Raw genomic sequence first — 23,728 nt, 5'->3', positions numbered from 1 at the left:
TCTACCTTTGTACATTACGCACCGCTGATCAAAGAAGACGCAAGTTGTAAAAAAAGTCAAAATGGCGGAAGGTGGCAAAGCACGGCTGTGCAGCAACCGTCTTGAAGAAAAGCCAAAGTACCAGGGAATTATGACTTTTAACACTGCTGAAAAAATTTTGAGTTCATCTGATGGAGACTACGAACCACCTGAGTTTCCTTTTGCGGTTCCGTCATTCGTTTCACCTGTGTCATTTGGCAAGGAGATGCGAAAGCACTTTCTTCTAGATTTTGACAACTGGACATTTATTAATCACGGAGCCTTCGGTTGCGTTCTCAGAGAATCTCTGGAGACAGCTTACAAGTGGCAGTGCTACATAGAAAGGCAACCAGTGCGATTTATTGATAGAGAACTGTTAGCGTTTTTAGCTCACGTGAACAGAAGATTAGCAAGTTGTGTTGGTTCTGATCCAACAGATATTGTTCTATTACCTAATGCCACTACTGCGACCAACACCGTGATGAAGTCCATAGCTTGGCGTCCTGGAGATATTGTTTATTTTTTGAACACTTGTTATTATACTGTGAAGAAGTTGCTTAGGCACCTTAGTCAGGAACGTGGTAAGAAAACAACATCAGATTTAGCTTCCTTGACAATGTGCATTCCATTTTGTCACCTGATAGAAATTTGGCGTGGTTTTGAAAATCACATCTTTGATTGACAAAGTAATGTTATAACGCCATGAGGTTGAAGCACCTCTGCATTCTGGAAGTTTGTTAATGGCTTTTATGAGAGGTTAGGCAATCCTTACTACCTTTTCTCCTATTCTTATTTGCTTTGCCTTGAAATCATAATTTAAAACCCACTGAGCCATGCCCATTGAAGTTGACCAGGAGTGTAGGGAGACTCATTCCAAAGCTGAGTTGTTAAGAGCCCACTTTCGATATATTAAAATTCAGTCCGATACAAAAGACATCATCTCGAGGCACTGGGGAATAAGCTCATACAAATCCTTATATTTATTCCCCAGGGCCTCGAGATGATGCCTTTTGTTTCGGACTGAATTTTAATACATCGAAATTGGTCTATTGTCACGTTAGGCCGAAATCAAATTTTGGCCTGTCTGGCCCAAGCACTCGGTTGACTCTTAAGGGCATGACTCACCACAAGTGCTCCAAGCTCAGTGTGAGGAAAAGCCAACAAAAATATGAGGATTTGTATGGGAATTCCGATAAAAGACCTGATAAGATAATTTCACGAAAAAATTACCAATTAAAAGCCTAACCTTCTTGCCATTGTGGGTCGCTTCCTTCCTGTGTGGTTTTTTTTTTTTTTTCAGATTTGATGCGAATTGAGCCATTATCACTTCCTTGGTTGTCAACGGTAATAGTAAAATAAGATGAACACTGAGTCAAATATTCCTGGTTAAAATGTTCCCATGGCCACAAATCCACCATAGAATTCAAGGTCAAAGGTTTTTCTTTCATTTCAATCTGCTAGCCGCGCAATCGAAGCCCTGCTAGTGGTGTCAGGTGGCTGTTAGTGACTCCCAAACGAATCATTAAAATGATCGAAAAGATCCTCTTTCACTTTGAACACCACATGGCAACCAAAATTGAGGTCAGTTTGGTAACTAGTCTTTGTTTGTCATCCCTGATAACAGTACCAAACAAAGACAAACAAAGACTTGTTACTAAGCCACAAACAAAGTCTTGTCACCAAACCAAACTCAACGGTCGCCGTGTGGTGTTCAAAGTGAAAGAGGATCTTTTCCATCGTTTTATTCGTTCATTTGGGACACTAACAGCCACAAGACGTCGCTGGCAGGGCTTCAATTGCGCGGCTAGCAGATTGAAATGAAAGAAAAACCTTTGCCTTTGAATTCTCGGTGGATTTGTAGCTGTGGGAACATTTTAACCCTGTATTGCAGGGAATATTTGACCCCATTTGGTGGGCTCGTGAAAATTCAGTGTTCAGCCTTGGCATTTTACTATAACAGTACTGTTGACAACCGAGGAACTGATAATGGCTCAATTTGTGAAGAATGTGGAAAAAAAGCCACACAGGAAGGAAGTGACCCACAATGGCTGTAAGATTAGGCTTTTTCATTGAGAATTTTTTTGTAAAATTATCTTCTCAGGTCTTTTACCAGGATTCCCATACAAATCCTTATAATTTTGTTGGCTTTTCCTCACACTGAGCTTGGGGCACCTGTGGTCTCACTCACTCACTCACCTTGAAAAAGTGAGCCCCAATTTTAGAACAAAGGCTGGTTGGACTGTCAGGTGCATTGTTTGCGTCGTCATCCTCTATTTAATGAAGAAGCAACAACAGGAAAAAGATTGTCTGCTCTGCAGGCAATGTAAGTTACATGTACATGTAAATCAAGATTTACTGAACACCGTTCATGGGGGATCAGACATTAAGGTTCTCTCATCATTTGTGAATGCGATATTACAATCTAGCAGAATCAATGTCCTTGGTTGATCCTTATTGTGGCTTAACTGGAGGATTAAGAGCAAGCCATCACCTTGGGAATTAGCATAGGTTCATAGGTTAAAAAACAAAATGAACGACAGAGGCAATGGACCTAAAAACCAGTAGTGCTGTATCTTATACTGATTCCATGAAATTAAATATTGTAAAGCTGTGCGTGATGTCTGGTCCTAGAATGACACCAAGTTGTTATGGAGTGAGACTCATTTGTGTTTCAATTTTTGATATTGCAGGTGTAATCTTGAAAGAGGTTACAATCACATTTCCAGCAAATAATCAAGAAATTCTTGAAAAAATTAAAGAAACTTTGGATGAAGGTACAAGACTTGCATTGTTTAGTCACATCCCAAGTAATTATCCTGTAGTGATGCCGGTCGAAGAAATGGTGAAATTGTGTCACAACAAAGGTGTCCCCGTCTTGATTGATGGAGCACATGCTTTGGGAAGCTTGCCGCTTGATCTCAGAACCCTCAAAGCTGACTATTATGTGTCAAATGCTCACAAGTGGCTTTCCTGTCCAAAGGTTTGTCATCAGGAGGTCTATGCATTCAGGTAGATTGCGAACAGTCTCTATTTTGCTCTAAAATCGTTGAAATGAACGTGTATGTTGAACTTAAATGCTTGTAATTGCAGTTATTTAATTCCACTTGCATTGGTTTTTAGTGAAATTTGAACTCTAAAAAAACGCCCGCAGTATTAGCGACCCGCACTTTCAGCCATTAAAGTTCAACGTATGCGTTTGTTTCAACAATTCTAGGGCAAAATAGAGACTGCTCGCAGTCTAACATTCAGGTTATTGACAAGGGAAGTAGATAAGGGCTGACACAGTGGTGGGGGCACTCGTTTCTCACCAGACTTGCCAACCTATGTGGGTTGGTAGCTGCACCAATTGTTAAAATTAATATTACCGGTAATAATAATAATTGACCAATTAATAATTACGTAATTAATTAATTAATTAATCAATCAATCAATCAATAATTGATCAATTAATAATTAATTGGTGAGTTGGTTAATTAATATTTGATTAATCATAATTAATTGTTATGCTTGAGAAATAACTTTTGTGTGTTTCCAAACTTATCAAAGATTGATTCCTGGTCAAATCTTTCAATGAAGCTTCAGTGATAGGCAGGGTCTATGATAATTTTCACAAAAGAATTAACTAAGGAATTCTAGATGAAGCTATTGTATCTTTAGCCTTCTTTCACTATCAAGGGCCTGTTCTCATAAAGTTAAGCTAGGTTGTCTATCACAATACAAAATGTAAGCTTCATGCTTTTAAACAGCAGTGCTCAGATATCAGACTGAATTTTTGTGTTCGCCAAACTTAGTGGTACATGTTTGATTTCTGGGAATGTCTTCAGCCTCGGTTATCATTTACCTATTACCTGAAGAGAAATATATGCTAATAACTGAGATTTTTTTCTGACAACAGCAGCCTGCCACTTGCTGTTGACATCAAAATGACGTTTCATCTTAATCTCAATAAAAATGACTTACATTGTAGCATTTCAATCTCAACAGGGTTGCGCATTCCTGCATGTTTCTAAGGAACACCAATCCATGATCCAGCCTCTTGTTGTTTCAAGTGGCTTTAGTGCTGGATTTAACTCGCAGTTCATATGGACAGGTACTGTGTAGGAGTCCTTATATAATATTAAGTGCTTTTTTATCACAAGATCGATCGGTTTTCACAGTATGCAAGTATCGCAAGGGCCACTATCGGACCTTCTTAATTAAAACTCAGATTGTTTATATGTTTCCATGTTCTTTTCAGGTCTGAAAGATTACAGTCCTTATTTGTCTCTGAACACTGGTGAGGCTTATTGAACGTAACTACGGTGCAGTCGACTTCCCGAAACTCGACCCTTCGCTAACTCGAACCTCGCACCTGGGGCCCGTTTCCCGAAAATTTTTCGGGCCCGAAAAGCCATTTGTGAACCTGCCAACCGCTTGTTCAGGAAAACCGATTTTTGAACATGTTTTCAAAGTAACAAAAAGCTAACTGACTGTGAAGGTTGACGACTTACATGTATATCCTCTCCGTTCTTGAGATCCAGAGGGAATTGTGACACCCGAAAATGGCTCGTAAAGTTTCGGGACTTTCGAGAAACGGGTCCCTGGATTTCCGTCTTACATTTACTGCAATTTTACCCTCGGTAACTCGAACCTCCCGCTAACTCGAAGCAGTTTTCTTCAGGTCCGTCATTCTCTATATACTTTTACCCTCGATAACTCGAACTACGTCTGTCAATACGTGACAAATCAAAACAAACAGTGTACTGCAGTCCAAAACATTTAATTTATTTCGAAGCAGCCTTGTAATCGTTGTCGTTTTCTGCATTACACAAAATTTGTCAGTCCAGTTCAGGTTTCGTTGGTTTGGGGTAAATGTAACTTCAGTCCACCGCGTAACGGTGGCTCAGTTGGTTGAGCACCGGACTGCCATGCGGGAGGTCGTGACCAACACTCAGGGTCCTTAATTAAATGAGAAGAAAGTACTGGCTATGTAATGACATCTGCAAATGGTTAATAGGCTCTCTAGTCTTCTCGGATATGGTCGATAAACCGTAGGCCCCGTCTCCCTTTTTTTCTCTCATAACTCTGTGGGACGTAAAAGAACCCACACACTATTCGCAAAGAGTAGGTCGCGGAGTTGTGATCTGTCCTGTGTGTTATATCATGGTGTGGAGGGTAAATGCTCGTAGATATTAGCTACACCAAGGTACTCTAAAATCCGAGGGTACATAAAGATATGATGATGATGATGATGATGATGATGATGAGTGCCAGTATCTTCATAAAGGGTTAACTCCTTATTCCCAGTAACTAGAACCTTTTTCAATTTCCTTGAATGTTCGTGTTATCGGGAGTCGACTGTAGCTTTCCTCCTCTCCCCCACCCTACCTTCCTAGGTGTGACCTTACCCCTCTCGGGGAGAGACATACAGTCCCTTCTACCTTGCTATCGTGCTGTGACTTGTCGTTTCCAGCTGTTCATTTTGTTCTGTTTAATGATTTTGCTTCCTAGTGCTTTGTTATGGCTTTGATTTAAAATATTGAACGTCGACCGCAGCTTCATTTCTCTCTCCACTTTAATCCCCACCTCTTTACGAACTTGTGCAAACCTCGCATGGTTATAGCGGCGGCCTTTTTAGCATATGACGAAAACGTTTCCCTTATCTCTTGTTTCTTAACGACCATTTTTAAATTGTACCAGTGCTAGATTTTTGGGAGACCATGAAACCTGAACGTATTCGCAAACACAACAACACGTTGGCTAATCAAGCAGCCCTGATGTTGGCAGAAAAATGGGGAACTTCCCTGCTGTCGCACGCTGAGATGTTTGGACCAATGGTGCTGATACGACTTCCCGATGCACTGTTGGACTGCGTCTCTTTACAAGGTCAAGAAGAAGCTGTGAAAGCTCACGCGGAAATGATCCAAGCTAAACTGCATTACGAGTTTAACATCGAAGTCCCTGTGAAATTAATTCAGGGTAAACTATACACACGTATCTCAGCTCATGTGTATAACGAGATAAGTGACTATAGCAGGTTAGGCGATGTGATTGCCATTATGACTAATGAAGCGCAGAACAACTCAATGGCTTACGAGACATACGTGCGCTATAAGTAGACATTTGAAGAATTAACGGGTTTTAACAGTTCTAGGAAGTCCTTGAAAATCTGTTGGTTTCATTGAAGAAATTATAGCTGTAACTTTGGTATTATGAAAAACTTCTTTTCCCCTTAGGATAAAAAATGTCATGTGCAATAGGCCATTTCAGAAACGTGAGAGGACTGGGACGAGTTTGGTTGTTTTCCGTTTGTTTAAAAACCTAAGACATTCAAATGAAAGATCAACCAAGTTTGAGAGTCTTTACCAAGAATAGATTTATTTAGAGGAGGAAAATGGTGAGATAATATATCTTCAAATATCACCTAAAATAGAGAGTTGGTATGGAATGGGTAGACAGGCCACAAAATTATATAAAGGGTTTGTATGGGATTTTGCAACTTTTGCAAGTCTCCCATTTGGCCAATTTTCCGTAGAAAACTCTCAAACTTGGCTGGATAGCTTTTCATTTGGTAACATTTCAGTTGAAGAGTTTAGATTTTCAATCCAAGCAAGTATGAGAAACTCGTCCCAGTCCTCTCACGTTTCTGAAATGGACCATTTTCGAATTCTCACGGCTGGACTGGATCTAGCATGGAATGGAGGCTAATGCGGGCAAATCTGTTCAAATGCAAATTAATTTTTGCCCGCATTAGCCTCCATTTCATGCTAGATCCAGTCTAACCGTTAGGAAACTGGCCTATTTGTTTAAATGAGCACGGGCAATTTTTTTTCAGAGACGAACAGAAAAAATTTAGGAGCACTTATTTATTCCAAATTGCACGAAAAAACTCATGCGGTTATTTATTAATTATAGACATTAAAAAATATCGCAACGTACGCGAATCACTTAATCACGCAAAAGTTGCGCTATCGAGGGCTTGCATTCAGCTTTCCTGATCATTGACCACTAGCTCAATTATTCAGTTATAAACAAAAGGCATCATCTCGAGGCCTCGAGATGATGCCTTTTGTTTATAACTGAATTCTAATATATCGAAATTGGCCCACTAGAATGCCTGGTTTGTTACTGCTTTGTCCATTGATTGAGAATTATCCCTTTTCCTGCACTGGGTTTCCTGAAAACTGCATTTCTCTTGGCCAATCGGGATGGAGAAAATTTTCATGCATACTAGAGCTAAAATGCCAACTCGTGAATGTTTTCTGTCTTTCACATATTCACCTTAGGAACCCAAAACGGTGTTATGCTATCCTTAGTGTTTGAAAAAAACAAAACAAAACAAAACGCTAAATTGCATAAAATACATAACAGAGGTGAATAAATAATTTTAATGATGGAACTTTTCGACAGTTGCAATTGATAACGAAACGTTAGTAAAAATTTGAAAAAAAATACACTTGAGTCAATAATTGAAGACATTTGAACCGATGGTTAACAAAAAGGTGAATTGTAATCATTAAATTGCAAAGAACTCTTTATTTACAACGGCCACAGTGGTATTTAAGGATTGAGTTTTTATGTCCATGTATAAAACGAAACAATGTAGAAATAAAAGCTAATAAACAACGTGAAAAAGGCGGTATTGTCCGACGAAATGATTCTAGCCTTACTTTGAATACAAAAAAAGAGGTGTTTGTTCAAATACCAGGAAACCAGAACAATGATATAGTTTGCCAAGCAACGTATTAGTGCACTGACGCTGGCGTTGTTGTAAATTCAGACTCACTGGCAAAACAACTCCAACAGCTACACAGGCTTAAGCTTCCTTCCATTTGTGATCTTCCCGAACCCATATCCACAATCCACCAAACGGACGCGAGCCTCGTCGCCGTCAAGTAAGCTCTCGTCTTGTGGAGCGTCGTATTTAGTTAGACGAAGACAATGTTACAGCTTAACTTCCTCAGTACCGTTGATTTCTGTATCTCTGTTCTCTTCTTCATCTCGTAGTATTGTTTCTCCATTGACCCAGTCCCTTGCCGTCAAATCTTCTGCTTCCAAATCCAGGTCCATTTTTCGCGCAATCATAAGCAATAGCTTATTCTGTAATTCCACATTCTTTACCAGAGTCTTGACTCGCTTTTTCGTTTTAGATATCTGTCGTTGGATGTCATTGACGATAGCTTCGTGCATCTCTTCACGAGATGTTAAGGAGGATGTCGAGTCGAAAAAGCGGGCTTGCCCCCAAAGCCATGCGTGAAATCTCCTGAAAAGAGAATTGACGGAAAGTTAATTTTATCGTTACCGTTACACTGTTGTGGTACTAAAATTCTCAGTCATCGTAGCATCTTACGGGGGATGCCACCTATTGTTCTTGCGCATACGAACTGAGTGAGTATCAAGCAATTAATTTTTCGCAGACGGATTTTGTATATTTATGGAGTGATTTCATAGCAATGCTGCGGAAGATTCACATGGTTGCAGCTGTGCGGAAAGCGTGCTCCTTGGGCGAAAGACCAAAAGAGAAAGCATAATGACACGTTTTTTTTTTCTACGAGACATAGGAAGAGCAGCGAATTTAAGGAACTGATTCAATCTGTATGTTAAGCATTACGTTCATTAGCCAACGAGCAGGTACTCTCTCTCTCTCTCTGCGGTAGGAGAGAAGAAAAACCCGCACGCGTCCCTCTGAATTTTGAATGCCGTCGCCTGATATCACGCTCAGAGAGCTGTCAAAAATTAGCCAATCAGCGCGCACCCGAAGTAAACATTGTAAAACCAGTAAGCCACGCTTTGCGTATTTCAAATTCCTCGAGGAAGAAACTCCAAAAAAACTGTAAGGGAAGCCTTCGCCATAAAATCCTAACGACTACTGCTGATGTTTTGTCGAGGACAGGAAACTACCACGGTGACATGAAGTCGCCCTCGTTGTATTTTGGCCGCTACAAAAAACAGTTGGGAAATAAGACTTTTCCCGAATCCTGAATCCTGAGGAGCGGAGGGGTTGGCGCAGTGGCCCACTACCTTCCAACCCTAAGGTCCCGGGTTCCATTCCCGGTTCTGCCAAGACTGGAATATTTGGCGACCTTCTTTCCCACTAAAGAGGTCAGTAAAATGAGTACCAGCATGCATGGACTGCTTAGAAGCGGCTGCAATTTGCGCCTGTATATGCTTCCAGTCCGCTGGGGGTAAATTGATCATTGTAAAGCGCCTTTGAGACGTTAGTGATAAGGGCGCTATATAAATGCACCACTTTACTTTTTTACTTTTTATAACAGAGATAGAACTTCCTTTCCTTCCAGCTGAGAAGCCATTGCATCGCGTTGCCCGAACTTTAATTATGTACAATTTTCTCAAACGCATTTCTGACCACCTCATCTCTCGAGGCGAAGTATCGGAGCTTGTCAATGGTGACGTCACCAGGTAATTTAATTTCAGCGAATCAGTATTTTGCGTCCAAAATGTGGACGCGACATTCAAAATTCAAAGCCATGCGGGCAGGCCCTCATCTTACCCCCGACCCCAGTCCCTCGGAGGGCCTGCTCGCAGGCTATACGTTCATGGATAGTTAAACAACTATTCACCGAAGTGTAGGTGGCTAGTGGTGTTTATTTACCGCTGGTGAATAGCAAAGGATATGCGGAGTTTGAGTAGCCAATCAGAGCGCGCCTTCAACGCTAACCACTGTTTTAGAATATACTAGAAATGTATATGATTGCAACACAAATAGCGCATACCCGTATTTGGTTTGGCGCACGTTTGGTTTTATCTCGATTGAAGCCTTATAAATCCTACGAGTTAACATTCTTGGATACTTGTTTTCAACTTCGGCCACAAACGCTACTTGCATCGCCATTCTCTCAAGGGTAGCATTCCTCCGAACGGATTCGATGTCACCCACAGCAAGACCAACCTGGTATTGAAACATAACAAACAGTCAAACCATCCCGGAGGTCCCGACGTCAGGGAAAACCACCAATTTTTTTTCTTTTCTTTTTTCTTTGGGGGTGGGGGAAGAGGTTGGAGGGAAGCAGGAACCCGTTTCTCGAAAAATTCTCAAAAAGCCCTTTGTGAAACTGTCAACCGCTTGTTATGGAAAGCCGATTTTTGACATGTTTTCAAGGTAGCAAAAAGCTAAATGACTATGAAGTTTGACGACTTAAGCCCTCTCCGTTCTTGAGATACAGAGGGAATTGACACCCGAGAATGACCCGTAAATTTTCGGGACTCTCGAGAAACGTGGACCAGGACTGGACTGTAGTGCAGAGGAAGAGTACCTTTCTCTCCCTCCGCCCTCAAACAAGCCGTATTCTGCGGTCGCTTCTATTACAGTTTCGCTATGAGGAAATGAAGACAGAACCGAAACGCCTTAGAGGCATTCATTGTTGTTTCCAGGCATCATTATACAAGTTCCTTTTATATTCTTTAATCTTCTTTCCGTGTTTGAGCCAAGGTCTATTTCACGTTTTCTACTTGACTACTCGAATGACGACTCTATCAATCGCGGCACCTCAACGTAAACTAGACGTACACCTACCAATAGATTCATGAGGATGATTGACATCATAAAGAGAAAAAAGAAGATGAACACAGCTGATATTTCAGGAAAAGGATTGAGCGGATTCCCTGTCTTCTCGCTGTCTTCTTTGATGGTGTTAATGAACGTGTCATCATACTCGAACTCACCCCCCATCATAACGGACACGTGCACAAAGGACCAACCAACGGACCGGAACGGCTCCTGAATTGCAAATATGTATCGGTTATGGACTATTACAAACCCGTAGAAGAAGCCTGTGTAGCAAGCGCGAAAAGGGGAGGGAGGGCACGGGAAGACATGGTTGAAAAGAGAAGGAGGAACTGGGGAGAGAGGAGTGCCCTCTACTTGTCCCTTGCTGGTAGACTATAAAGTTTTCAGCCTCTGTGGCAACCAAGTACATTCCTTTGACTGGAGTTTTTTGTCGACCACGTGGACTGAGACCACGAGAGTATCAAAGGTAGAATAGTGAGACAAGGACGAAGCCCACCATTCACACCGATTCTATTCGTAAAATGCTGATCGCTCCACTCTTTTCATCTCCTCGAAAATCTTTGAATAATCAGGGAATGCTTACAATACTCATACTGTAACCTTTACTTTAAATAACATTCTAGTTCGCTTAAGTCGTCTCTCCTACCTACATGTAGGCTCTGAAATGACTTCAACGAGTGCGAGTGGTTTGAGTTCTTGCGCTAGAAACAAAGCCTTGTAAATTCGGCGGATCCGACTTTTGCTTACTCGACGCGGCCCCGATGCTAACGCTCGACTTCATACCTCATTAAGGTGGCTCAAACCAGTTTCAACACTTTCAAGACACCTTGTTATTAGAGGAATTGCCACTACAACACTTTTATCACGTAACATCAATGTTATGGTACCATGTAAAACATCAATTATTGCTGAACAAGATGCAGTAATTTTTGTGACGTAACAAAATACCATAACAACAGGAAAGCCTTGCAAAAACACCCTATATTTTGGCTTTAGTTGCTCATATCTGAAAAGCACAAAAGTGATCAGCAGGCCAAGATGACACTCTCTGCAAAGCTAAAATAAATTCTGTGCTACCTTCAATTTTCAATTAAGTAAGGTGGCTCTGAATCCGCTCCACATAATTTTTTTAACCTTTGCAGAAAGTTTCATTCTGGCATGCTGATTACAGTTCAGAAATAAAAAATGGGGGTCACGGAGTTCGTTTTTGAGATATGAGCAGCTAAAGCCAAAATATGGGGTGTTTTTGCAGGGCTTTCCTGTTGCCATAGTAACTTCAACGTCACAAAAATGACCAAATCTTTTCAGCAATAATTGGTGTTTGATATGGTACCATAACATTGCTGTTAAGTGATAAAGTGATGCAGTGTCAATGCTTCTAACTGGTCTAATGAAGGTTCCTCGGTTCAATACTAAGTATGGCGACAGATCATTTTCCGTCTGTGCACCAACACTTTGGAATAGCCTACCTGATCATTTGACACTTGCAACTGACCTCTATTCTTTTAAGCGTGATCTTAAGACTTACTTGTTTCGCGAGTCTTTTTATTAGGGTTAGGTTAGGATTCTTTTTAAGATAATATTCTAGTTGCTTTCTATTTTAGTGGATCTTGTAAACTTGATGTGCAGCGCCTTAGAACTTTAGGATCACTATATTAAGTAGGATCGCTATATTAAGTCTTTTATTATTATTATTATTATTATTATTATTATTATTATTATTATTATTATTATTATTATTATTATTATTATTATTATTATTATTATTATTATTATTATTTATAACGTTTCTTTCAAGTGTTAAAACTGGTTTGAGTGATTAATGTGACATATTCATCAAAGGTTTGAGTGACAGCTCGAAATGAAGTGGGACGTTTTGTCACAATCACACACTGTCTTCTAAAAATGTATATGGGACATGTACTTCGTTGGGAAAAAAAGCGATGAATTTTATTAAACTGGCAAAGTTAGTCTTACCTGTTCCTTGAAAAGGATATAAAACACAATGGAGAAGGCTAAAATAAAGATGAAGAACACAAGCATGACTCTTGCTACAGTTCTTGTCACTTCCAAGAACATGTTCACATAAATTCCAAGCGTTTGAAATCGTCTCATGAACAGAATCGCGTTGATATAGGAGAGGAAAATGGAAATAATTCCAGGGATCCAAAAGTTTCGAGGATTTTTCAAGTCACCAAACACGCTGTCTAGTTGCTCGCCAGTGAACATGTAAGGCATCATGAAGCATAGTGTTGACAGATAAAGAGCCCATTCGGTCATATTGGAAGAGTCCTTGAAGTAATCCCACTTTTGGAGAACGAGTTGAAAAATCTCCTTAGCGACGTTAGCTCCAGCAAAAATCAATGCGAGGAAAAGCACTACTCCGTTAAACTCCGTTGCCTTGCTGAAAATGTCGGAGGGGGCAACAGCTCGTGACGTTCCGTTTGGCTCTTCCTTTACAGGATTAAAATCTTGCGCGTCTCTCTCGGTGACCACGAATATCGTATGCGTGATCAAGAAAACCAGATATGTCAAAAGATTAAAATAGTAAATGTAAATCCCAAAAGACGTCCATTTTACATCCAACAGCTTCTGCGTCAGAGGATGCAAGAGAAGACTTTCTCGGTGAAACTTCACCATCGTTGTGGGACCAAAGAACGATTTTCCATCGGCGCCTGATTCGTCGTCGGGCCCAGGATCAAGAAGATGGAAATCATAACGCTCGGTGTAGTTAGGATCTGTTTGGATGTGCGATGAACGCTGGATGCAATTGTCCATCACCAATGAAGCAGCCTCAGGAAAATACTCGATGAGGATTTTCATTGGTGGTTCCTGATTTGGGCTTCGAACTTCCAAAATCTCTGGCCATCTAGCAGAAGAGAGCAGAAACAACACGAGGGAAATGAATGGGTGCGTGTGGTACATTTCGCATACTTCGTACATAGAAGTATAACATTTTTTTTTTACTATATACTCATCACAATACCATGTTTCTGATTGCTCCATGAAGAATGCACAAACAATAAAGGTTGTAGAGTGCAATGCGAAAGTTACTATGGAAACACAACGCTGGAGTAATTTTGTTGTGTATGTAACAACCAAAAAAATCGTATGAACTGGCTCGTACATTTCGTGATTTATGGTCAATCACAATTTTGCAATTTTGAGAACTTTCAAAACGTCACTCGTGCTCATAATGCACACGGGTTCATACAATTTCTTATAATATACAACGACGTGATAAGCAGGAGAAAATAGTCCTCCAATGATAAGGCGGTTGCTTGGCAACGAACGAAAGGCAGACTGAGAAGGAAATCAGAGTCTAATGCAGGAGTCGAACTTACAACCTGCATGAGGAGCTCATCAAGACCTCTATCTCCACTAATTCCTTGAGTCAACCCTTTCCCGAGTAAATTAATTTTTAGGAACAGTTTTTTTCCCCGTGAAAAGTATCATATTTCCCTTGACGCCGAGATAGCTTTGTTTTGATTGGCTTTTACAACAGTGGGCGTGCCGAATCTCCCAAGGGAGGTTGGCTTTTTCAACAGTGGGCGTTCTATAAATAAATCTGCTTGGGAAAGGGTTCACTCCTGGGCCAAGTGTGGGGGGTTCCTTGAGGAGCTGCTGAACACCTTCGTTAAAACCGATCGAATGTCAAGCAAGTATAACATCCTTCCCACTTTTTACATTACAGCATTTCAATCGTCAGTTGTATTTCTTTTCCCATATTCATAAATCAACTATCTGGCGTGGGACTGTAGTCGAATTCAATTCCTAACTTTTCCTCGGATTGTAGCTCAATACTCGGACTTGAAATCCAATCCTCTCCTTAATTAATGCCAGATTTTATTTGAGGCAATTGACATCAAAAAGGAATTGCGCAAAAACATTAATCACAGTCGGTTTTAAAGTTGCCTTGGGTTACAAGTGACTGATTTTTAGTAATGTTGCTTGGTGAGTAGCGGGCAAAACTCTACCGAAGCACTGAAATGCCATCGTAAAACGAGAAACAGACATCCCTGCATATTTTCACCCAACGAATAACAAGCTGTCTTTATTTTTAATAAATACATAGGGAAAAAAAGGAGTAAAAGCTTTCATGCCAACCTTTTGTTTCGAGCAATCGCTAAGGCAACGTCTCCCGCGCCAGATTGCACTGCGACATCCAAACACGTCTGTCCCAGGGTATTTCTTATGCAAACGTTAGCACCATAACTTAGCAGCAGCTCAACAACCTTGACTTTACCGTAAGAAGCAGAAATATGCAATGCTGTATCCCCACGGTTGTTCACGAGATCGATAATCGCTTGCTTATCCAGCAGTTCCAGCGATGTCTTTTCACAACCTGATCTTGCCGCCCACATCAACGGGGTCCAGCGATTACTGTCCCTGGTATTAACGTCTGATCCCAGTCTGGTAAGAACCTGACAGGCCTTCCTGTTAAGTTACCATGAATATGAATAAGCCAGACCTTCGAGACAGGCTTTTGCCTGTGGCATTTCTCTGGGACGGGTTGTTCTTAGGAAAAACAGCGACTCGGAGGCAATGTGCTCGTACCAGATGATCATAATAATAATAACATGGGTGACCAATTACTCCTTAATTTGGGCGCGAAATTTCAGCGTTAATTTATTAATTACAATGTGGCCATGGTAGCTTTTGTTAAGGTGCCAAAATGGCGTCTTATGGACGTAATTTGTCACCCATGATATTAAAAGTTAATCAAATGGTATACTCGTGAAATTAGGGAATAATTTCACTTGGGTTTTGTCCAATATCAAATAATTTCCCACGCCTTTATTAAAGGCCTGGCCAAACGCTCGCAACATTTCAACGCAACATCTTGCAACATTGGTGCAAGATGTTGCGACATGCGTTGAACGGGCTGGCCAAACGCACGCAACATTTCCATCATTTTCAACGCAACATGTCAATGTTCATGTGCCCCAGGCCCCTCGCACGCAAGAAGTGGACCTAACGCGCATGCCTTGGCGCAACAATGTTGCGTGAACGTGGCCAAAGATCTTCGCAGTTATTAACGCAATTTTTTAGCAATTGCGTAAAGAAGCCTGAAAAATTCAGGACTTCAACTGCGAAGATCATAGGTTCACTTGATTTCATATCCGCAGTTCATATATGGTCCATTTCATATATCATTTCATCGTTGTCTCATTCCTAACGGGAACATTGAAACCCACAAATGACCAGCTCCCAACGTCATTGGCTTCATAGCTCAGTTGGTTATAGCTTCACACCGGTATCGTGATGTCATGGGTTCAAACCGTGTTAAAGTCCTGAATTTTTCAGGCTTCTTTAACATGACGCAATTGCAAAAATTGCGTTCATAACTGCGAAGATCATAGCTTCACTTGATCATATCAAATCGTCGGTTGGTATTTGAGGAGAGGGGAAAACCAGACCCTGACCCGAAGAAAAACCTCTCAAAGTAGGGGCCCGTTTCTAGAAAGTCCCGAAAACGGTTAGGGCCCGAAAAGTAATATGTGAAACTGCCAACCGCTTGTTTTGGAAAGCCGATCTTTCAAAAAAGAAAAATGACTGCGAAGGCTGTCGTCTTAAATCCTCTCCGTTCTTGAGATACAATGGGAATTTTGACACCCGAAAATGGCCCGTAAAGTTTTGGGACTTTCGAGAAACGTGCCGCAGGATAGAGAAGCAATGAACTCAACCCACACGTGACGTCAAGTCTTGTAAGGTTCACGTTAGCGAGAGGCGAGTGCTCTAACCACAGCGCCACCCCTACTCAAGGTTAACGCTCGTTTGTTTTATCATATATCACAATTACAAAATTTGCGAATAAGCACTATACATTGATGACAGAGAGGCCTACAGGTGTAAAATTTGTCGCTGAATTGAAATTGAAACTGGAAAATACCACGACACAAGAAACGCAATTCCACCTAGCTGTTTTAATATAATTTTGCTTTGAACGTGTGATGTAACCCTTACTATAAGTTATGACCTATGGCTACAGATTTCGCCAGCGGTACTTTTTACGAGAGAACTACACAATACCGTGACTGAATTCAACACTTTGAAAGGTGTCATTGAGCTAAACACATCAATGCTATCCAGTCAGGCACGGTAGAAAAGCGACAGACCTTAGAAAAACTCGCCATGCACAAACTGCTCGACAGCACCGAAAAAGAAACTGACCTGTTTCCTTTCATGGCTGCAAGGTGAATGGGAGTCCTTCCGTGATCATCTCTTTCATTCAATCCCGACATGCCTTTTCCCAAGGCCTCCACATGTGTGACCAGTCCACTTTGGGCCGCAAGATGAAGTGGACTCCGTTGATTGTAATCTCGAAAGGACGCCCGCGAATACTTTGCTAACAACAACTCGAGAATCTAATAAGAAAAATAGTAGTACTCAATCCATAAAAAGGCAAACTAATAATACCATTAAAGAGGCCCAGCCAATCATTGCAGCACACATACATTAACCTTAATCGGTCGAAGGTCTTCGTAATAAATATAAGTTAAGGCCTCCGTCCTCGATATTTATCTCAGTTTTACACACTTCCTCGATCGTAGCGCAATAATAGCAACGTTAATAAAACACGAACAACGCTCCAAAATAACTGCATGTTTAATGCAAAGTGGAAACCATAACTCATAAGTTCGAATTTTAACGATGCTGGAGTTGAGGAATTTGGCTAGGTGAACTTTTTCGTACGCTCCTTTCAAAAATAGCTTGCATTTTAATTCTAGTTACTCACTCACTTTTATGTTTGGAGAAATTGCAGCGTTGTGCAGAGGCACTCTCTCCAAAGCATCAGACCTGTATAGATTTTCCTTGACTTCGGCATTCCCTAGTAGAAGCTCCACCATTTCCAAGTGACCCTTTTCAACTGCCAGGTGCAAGCAAGTCTTCATCTCTTTCGTGCAGGCGTGAACATCAGCTCCTAATTCCAGAAGAATGCGCACAGTATAGACGTTACCTGAGGCCACTGCCATCAAAAAAGGGGTTCGATTGTCATCACTTTTCGCATCGATTTCCGCACCCAAACTAAGAAGATGTTTGATGACGTCAACAGAATTTCCCGAAGCAGCTCTAAAACGGATCAAAATAGGAGTTAACATAATCAACCAACTCTGGTCCAGAGGCTATCTGACGTAATTTCATCCAGCAGATTAGTTATTCTCGATTTGAAACTGGATCTGGGGCCCGTTTCTCGAAAGTCCCGAAAACGTTTCGGGCCCGAAAAGCTATTTGTGAAACTGTAAACCGCTTGTTTTGAAAAGCCCATCTTTCAACATGTTTTCAAGCTAACTAAAAGAAACATGTCCGTGAAGTTTGACGACTTAAATCCTGTCCGTTCTTGAGATACAAAGGGAATTGTGGCACCCGAAACAGGCCCGAAAAGTTTCGGGACTTTTGAGAAACACGCCACTGGTCTGGAACAAGTAATTTCCTCCCTTTGAAATTCGCGGGCCTTGTTTAATTTACGTATCTCTGAAATTATGCTGAGGAAGCTAAACGCGAACTCAGGAAAATAATTTTGCTAATAATAATAATACTAGACCAAGGTCTTGAGACGTGACAATTATTGTCCGTTATCTGAAGATCCTCGTCTACTATTCGGGCGCAACTAAACATGCCAGGTGCTCCATGGTCTGATCTTGGGTAGACAGCAACAAGATATCCTTTGGGGGCCGGAAACCCCGTATACACGATAAATATTTACATGTATAACCAAAGAGCGTAGTGATAAAAGCCAAGCACAGTTTTAAAAGGCGCTATGAAGTCCACACCTTTACTCAGTCATTTCTCACCTATGCAATGGTGTCTGTTTTTCAGTATCTCTTATATGAAAATCGGCTCCATTTCGACAGAGTATTTTAACTATTTCCAGATCACCTTTTGTGGCTGCTATATGAAGTGGGGTTACCAACGTTACCCTCTGCGCATTCACGTTGGCGCCATGCTTGAGGCAGAGTTCAACTGACTTGGCCTTTCCAGTTTCCGCAGCCACGTGAAGTGCGCGGTCCTGGTCTAAATCGGGTTCATTTAAATAGTCGTTGACGTTGATGAGTTTGGAAGCCGCTGGGTAAAAGTGAAAAAAAGATCATGGTAAAATTTTGATAATATAAGAAAATGTTATACCAGAAATATACAATCATAGACAAAACTGTTGGGAAGGTTAGCACTTTTGACGTCTTCATTGCTTCTCTCCCCTCCCCCCTCCTTCAATGTTGTGCAAAACTGAATGGTTTCAGTGGGAAATTGTTGAGTTACCTTTGAACATTGAATAGGGGGAAGGGGGGCTATGTAAGAGAAAGTGAAACTATTTCTTTTGAGCTTTAACAGAAGCGGGTTGAAGTACAGTTCTGGTGTGGTTCATTTCCATAACCTTCCCAACTACTTTTATCTAGGATGGTCTGAAAATTCTGGGTGTGGTCTTAAATTGGAAAGACGGCTTTTTTCTTAGCGTTTACAGTTCCTTTGAAAAACAAACACAATTGGTGCTTGCTTTAACATTTAACTGCTTTTTGTCATGTTATCATGAATTTTAGGCGTTTATCTGGTTAAAAATAAGGCAAGTTTTCTACTTTCATACATGTGTTAGGACGTCATGTTGAAATACAGCTCTGGTGTGGTTCATTTCCATAACCTTCCCAACTACTTTTGTCTATGATTGTAGTTCGAAGCTAAAATACGCCGCGGATTACACGAGATGCGAACTATTCTCATACAGGAAACACTTTACTGTTCAAGGATCCCATTATCCGTAACCTTCACAAGGAACGAGTTATGCAGGCCACAGGTTTTGAACTTGTCTTACAGAACCCGTGACTTACATACGATACTCTGTCGTTAGTAAAAAAAGATGTCGCGGTTTCTTAACGGCTTATGCAGGATGGAGATGGGCTTGAAGTCGCGACGAATAAAATGTGAACAAGACACGATCTCATGTAAGCCGTATTACTGTCTTATGCAAGCCCCATGCTTCTGGAATTCACAGCTTGTGTAAGTCGTGTATTATTTTCCTTCTTTTCCCTTTTTAAACTGGGACCGTCAGTTCTATTTATCGATGTGAACTGCATGTAAGAAAAAAAAAACAGTGGAATGGGTTGCCTGTCACCGAAGAGCTATGGTCCTACAAAAGCATTTGTGAGGGTATACTGTATAACTTCTGCTACGCTCTATCGGGAGCTTTCAGCTTTCTCCACGATAACAAACAATGACTTAAAGTTTCCAAGCTATCAGTCTAAAGCACTAACCATTGAGTTTTGTCTGATTTTAATAAGCAATCAAATGGTCCTTGTATCCAAACCTCTTTGATTATCTTTTCGTGGATAATTAAACTAACCTTCTCTTATTAACAGCTCAGCTATGTGTGTATTGCAACTGAACATGGCAGTGTGTAACGGGGTGCTGTAATCCGCGGTTTTTGCAGTTATATCAGCGCCATAGCTTAACAAGACGTGGCAAATGTCTAAATCACCATTCATACACACAAGGTGTAAAGCTGTCATCCCAACTTGTGTCTTGGCATTGATGTCAATATCTGAGTCCCCCACGAGTAGATCTACGACGTCTTTATTGCGCCTGCGCACAGCATGATGGAGGGCGTTGTTCTCTAGTGCGTCTAGAAGCTGTGCATTTGCGCCAGAACGCAGCAAAACTTGGGCTACAGAGGCAGAGTTGAACCTTCACAAAATCAAACAAGCAACAAGTTAAGCATCTCGCATTTCTCTGCAAAGAAATTACATTGGCTCGCTCCTTCATCTAATGCAATAATTACTGCCTTTCCGTGAATCAAGCATTTTCTTTGGTTACTTAAGGTTTACAGCGAAGAAATTTGAATGTAGCTTTTACCTGACACCTATTTGCTTCTTACTAAAAGAAAGGGACGCTACTTGCTATTAATAGGTTCATCTTTTCCTTTTTAGCAAATTGGTAGCATGTAGAGTGTCGAAAGTAATAAACGAATTGCTTTTGTTTTGCACGACTTCACTCAGTGATTGGTTCAAAGTTTTCGCGACACTTTTTCAACCAATCAGAAGTGATACCTAAACCAATCGTGGCTCGCGCGTGCACATTTTCCCGCGCTTTCTGTCGGCTACGTTTAATTACTTCGACTTTTGATTGGTTTACTGGATTGTCTCCGTCCTTTTTCATTGGCCAATTTAGTAATTACTTTGGTTTTGGTTTTACAACACTCGAAACTCGCTCGAAAAGTACTCTTGCGACAACTTCGGATCACTCCTGCTTGAAAAACACCAGGGATGAGTGTCAAAACGTTGAGTATTTGAGCTGTACCTTTGTAAGAAACAGATTTTTTCAAACCAGAATAGGATCAAACCATGCCTGACTTTCCTCTGTTATATACTGACGCAATGTACCGTGACATTTGAATACTTGACGGTCTGAAAGGGACGAGAAAGGCAAAGAAAGAGCCTGGCATATGAAGTAAAGCAGCCTTGTTAAAAACATAGAGATCTTGCTACAGAAGAAAAAGATTCTGTTTGGAGATGAATAGCGATAACTGTTATGTTAAACCAGGTAGGTCGAAAAACACAGGTCAAAGGTCAGGTTATAGATCAACTATAAAAGAGACAACAAAACAAATTTAACTTGATAAATATTCTCCCCCCCCCCCCCCCCTCGGCAACTGCGGGGCATTTGCTCAAGTTGTCAGTCCCGGAGGTGGGGCATTCACAATTTTATCGTGGCCCAGGGGCTGGGCATTAGCCTACCCCGGGGCGACCCCCGGGCATTTGACACACATGTTTTCAAATTAACATGGAAGAGTTTATCGGAAAAGACGAGGCCTTCGTTAAAGACTGGCTTGTCTGTCACGGACTCGAAAAACTTGTGGATGTTTTTAAAGGTATGTTTTCTCAATTTTAGGTATTTCTTCATTTATACTTGTAAGCATATGAATATATAAAAGTGGCAAGGTGAAATAATATCACAAAACAATCACTGACGTTAAGACTGCGTAAACACGACCACTTCGCATTTGGCATTCAAAACTAGCCTAGCAATTTTCAAATTCATGAAAGTGGAGTTAAAATACAGAAGGTTTGCGAATTCAAATGATGCGATCTTCAAGACAGATCTTGAGAGCGTAAAATGCGATAAAAGATCATTTTAAGATGTCTTGATTCTTGACAGACAAAGTAGCCTGCGAATACAGGCGCCAATTGGAAGGTGACGATCCCGGGGGCAGGGCATTTGCCCTCTTTCTTCGTCCCCACCCCGGGGCATTTAGACAGCCTATGTGTCCGCCACCCCGGGGAATTTGCGCATTTTTTTAAAAAAATGCTAATGCCCGGGGGTTAGCCCAGGGTGGGGGGGGGGGGGGGGGGAATGGGCACTGCGGGAATTGACTGATGCAAAAAATTATTACAAAATTTAAAACTGGGCGAACAGTTGGTTTCACCAACCCTTCCCCAGCCCGAGATAAACCACGGCGAGCAACCGTTAGTTTGTTTATGTGAGCCGCCGTCCGGCACCAAGGACGAACTGATAAATTAAATGTGAAGCGGTAAAACGAGTTAGTAAACTTGTTTTGGCGCTTGCACATGCGTTGAGCTACGTAACTGCTGCGTTTGGGCGAGCCTGCTGCGTAGTGATCAAGTGGACAAATATTCCATGTTTTTCCCGCGAAATGAGACGAAGGGATATCAAATAATGGCCTGTCAATTGCATCACTTTTAGCGGAGGGGTTGGCGCAGTGGTAAGATCTCTGCCTTCCAACCCTAAGGTCCCGGGTTCCATTCCCGGTTCTGCCGCGATTTGAATATTTGGAGACCTTCTTTCCCGCTAAAGTTCATCTCAGCTTTCCATCCTTCCGAGGTCGGTAAAATGAGTACCAGCATGCATGGACTGCTTAGAAGCGGCTGCAATTTGCGCCTGTATATGCTTCCAGTCCGCTGGGGGTAATTTGATCATTGTAAAGCGCCTTTGAGACCTTGTGATAAGGGCGCTATATAAATGCACCACTTCACTTTACTTTTACTTTACTTCGCACATGCTTGATGGCAAATCTAACGGTTGCTCGCAGTGGTTTCTCTCTCAGGAAGCGTAAAAGAAAACCAACTACTCGCAGGGTACAGTTCTTATGAGTTTCCTTGCATACGTGAAAATCACACTTTGTGTCACCGAGCACGAGACCTGTTTGGACTACAATACCATGACAACATTTAGATTGACAAAAAATCGCTGAAGCGATGTCATAACAGACCGTGACAGTGAAATCAACTTCAACTGATTGAAAAATTGACTGCAATTAGGAAAGTACGTCTCTGATAAATGTGATTAGACTTCAATATAACTTGCTTCTTGCATGCAAAACGAACGCTTTCATTATTAAAATAAGTTATTTAAGTCACCAATATATGTTGGCTCACTCGAGTATGATAACTAAAATGCGTTTTACAAGATTAAAAAAAAAATTAACTCCAGATGTATTTGTCAAGTTTGAGTTGCATTCACTAGTAAAGAGGCAATTTGACAAGTTTACATAGGCCAATACTCACAAAATACACTCACATAAACATCGCCTGACGGTTTGTCTATCAACACTAACATAATGTAAATATATTTCTATACATGTATTGATGTCTCCCAAGGTTTGCGTAAAAAATGTAACGGTCAATTCCAATCGTCCGCGCCCTTTGCAAATACAAGTATTACGGTGAAAGGTTAAAAGACTGTTACCTCGCCGCAACATGCAATGGAGTTGATCCATCTCTTAAACGGATATCAACATCAGCCCCACGATCGATCAAAACTCGTGTTGCCTCGGCTCGATTTAATCTGGCCGAGAAGTGGAGTAAAGACGCCCCTTCCTCGTCAAGACTGTTGAGCAACTTAACATTGTCGCTGTCCAAGAGAAATTCCTTTAGCTCTGCCACTCTTCCATCTTGAAGAATGTCCCGCGCTAACTGCGAGCGTGCCGAAAGAGGCGCCAAATATTTGTCGATTGGCGAAAGCTCGAAATTGTTGTCAATTATATTGACATTCAAGAGGCTTGCAGCTGTCGCTTGTCGACTAAGAAACGGCGAATCGCTTGATCCCAGCCCATCTGTTATTAGTGAAGACATTGCCCTTGTTGGTAGATCCTTCTTGTATGAATTTAATGACCTAAAACCTCTGGAATATGAATGCGTGACGTTAAGACTGCGCTTTGACCCTGCCACCAGCACAGCCACAACTTGAGTAATCAAA

At 41.3% G+C, this 23,728-nt stretch overlaps 2 protein-coding genes across 2 annotated transcripts in view; one reads left to right on the top strand and one right to left on the bottom strand.

Moving 5' to 3' along the window:
* The first annotated feature begins 48 nt into the window (after nt 1-48).
* On the top strand, nt 49-7,635 carry LOC138052801 (uncharacterized). Its single transcript, XM_068899384.1, has 5 exons — nt 49-599; nt 2,709-2,998; nt 4,003-4,108; nt 4,256-4,294; nt 5,698-7,635. The coding sequence occupies exons 1-5, from the start codon at nt 62-64 to the stop codon at nt 6,114-6,116; spliced, it is 1,392 nt and encodes a 463-aa protein (XP_068755485.1). The 5' UTR covers nt 49-61; the 3' UTR covers nt 6,117-7,635.
* LOC138052795 (transient receptor potential cation channel subfamily A member 1-like) overlaps nt 7,368-23,728 on the bottom strand; it is a 17,383-nt gene continuing 1,022 nt past the window's right edge. Inside the window, exons 1-10 of the mRNA XM_068899374.1 lie at nt 23,219-23,728; nt 19,860-20,200; nt 18,322-18,592; nt 17,269-17,599; nt 16,700-16,893; nt 14,633-14,962; nt 12,503-13,394; nt 10,532-10,735; nt 9,732-9,907; nt 7,368-8,260 (exon numbers count right to left, since the gene is read on the bottom strand). The exon at nt 23,219-23,728 is cut by the window's right edge and continues 1,022 nt beyond it. Coding sequence (XP_068755475.1) covers nt 7,942-8,260; nt 9,732-9,907; nt 10,532-10,735; nt 12,503-13,394; nt 14,633-14,962; nt 16,700-16,893; nt 17,269-17,599; nt 18,322-18,592; nt 19,860-20,200; nt 23,219-23,604 — 3,444 coding nt within the window. The 5' untranslated portion in view covers nt 23,605-23,728 and the 3' untranslated portion in view covers nt 7,368-7,941. The remainder of the gene's footprint in view (nt 8,261-9,731; nt 9,908-10,531; nt 10,736-12,502; nt 13,395-14,632; nt 14,963-16,699; nt 16,894-17,268; nt 17,600-18,321; nt 18,593-19,859; nt 20,201-23,218) is intronic.

This window comes from Montipora capricornis, chromosome 6 (genome assembly GCF_036669925.1).
Source record: "Montipora capricornis isolate CH-2021 chromosome 6, ASM3666992v2, whole genome shotgun sequence".
Lineage (NCBI taxonomy): Eukaryota > Metazoa > Cnidaria > Anthozoa > Scleractinia > Acroporidae > Montipora > Montipora capricornis.
The sequence above is the reverse complement of the archived record's forward strand: the minus strand, read 5'-3'. Positions and strand labels throughout refer to the sequence as shown.

What these genes read in the sequence shown, in the direction of transcription:
- LOC138052801 (XM_068899384.1), top strand. Translation starts at nt 62, where the DNA reads ATGGCGGAAGGTGGCAAAGCACGGCTGTGCAGCAACCGTCTTGAAGAA. An exon ending in AGTGGCTTTCCTGTCCAAAG is followed by an intron (nt 2,999 to 4,002) that starts GTTTGTCATCAG and finishes CAATCTCAACAG; the next exon opens with GGTTGCGCATTCCTGCATGT. An exon ending in TTATTTGTCTCTGAACACTG is followed by an intron (nt 4,295 to 5,697) that starts GTGAGGCTTATT and finishes AAATTGTACCAG; the next exon opens with TGCTAGATTTTTGGGAGACC.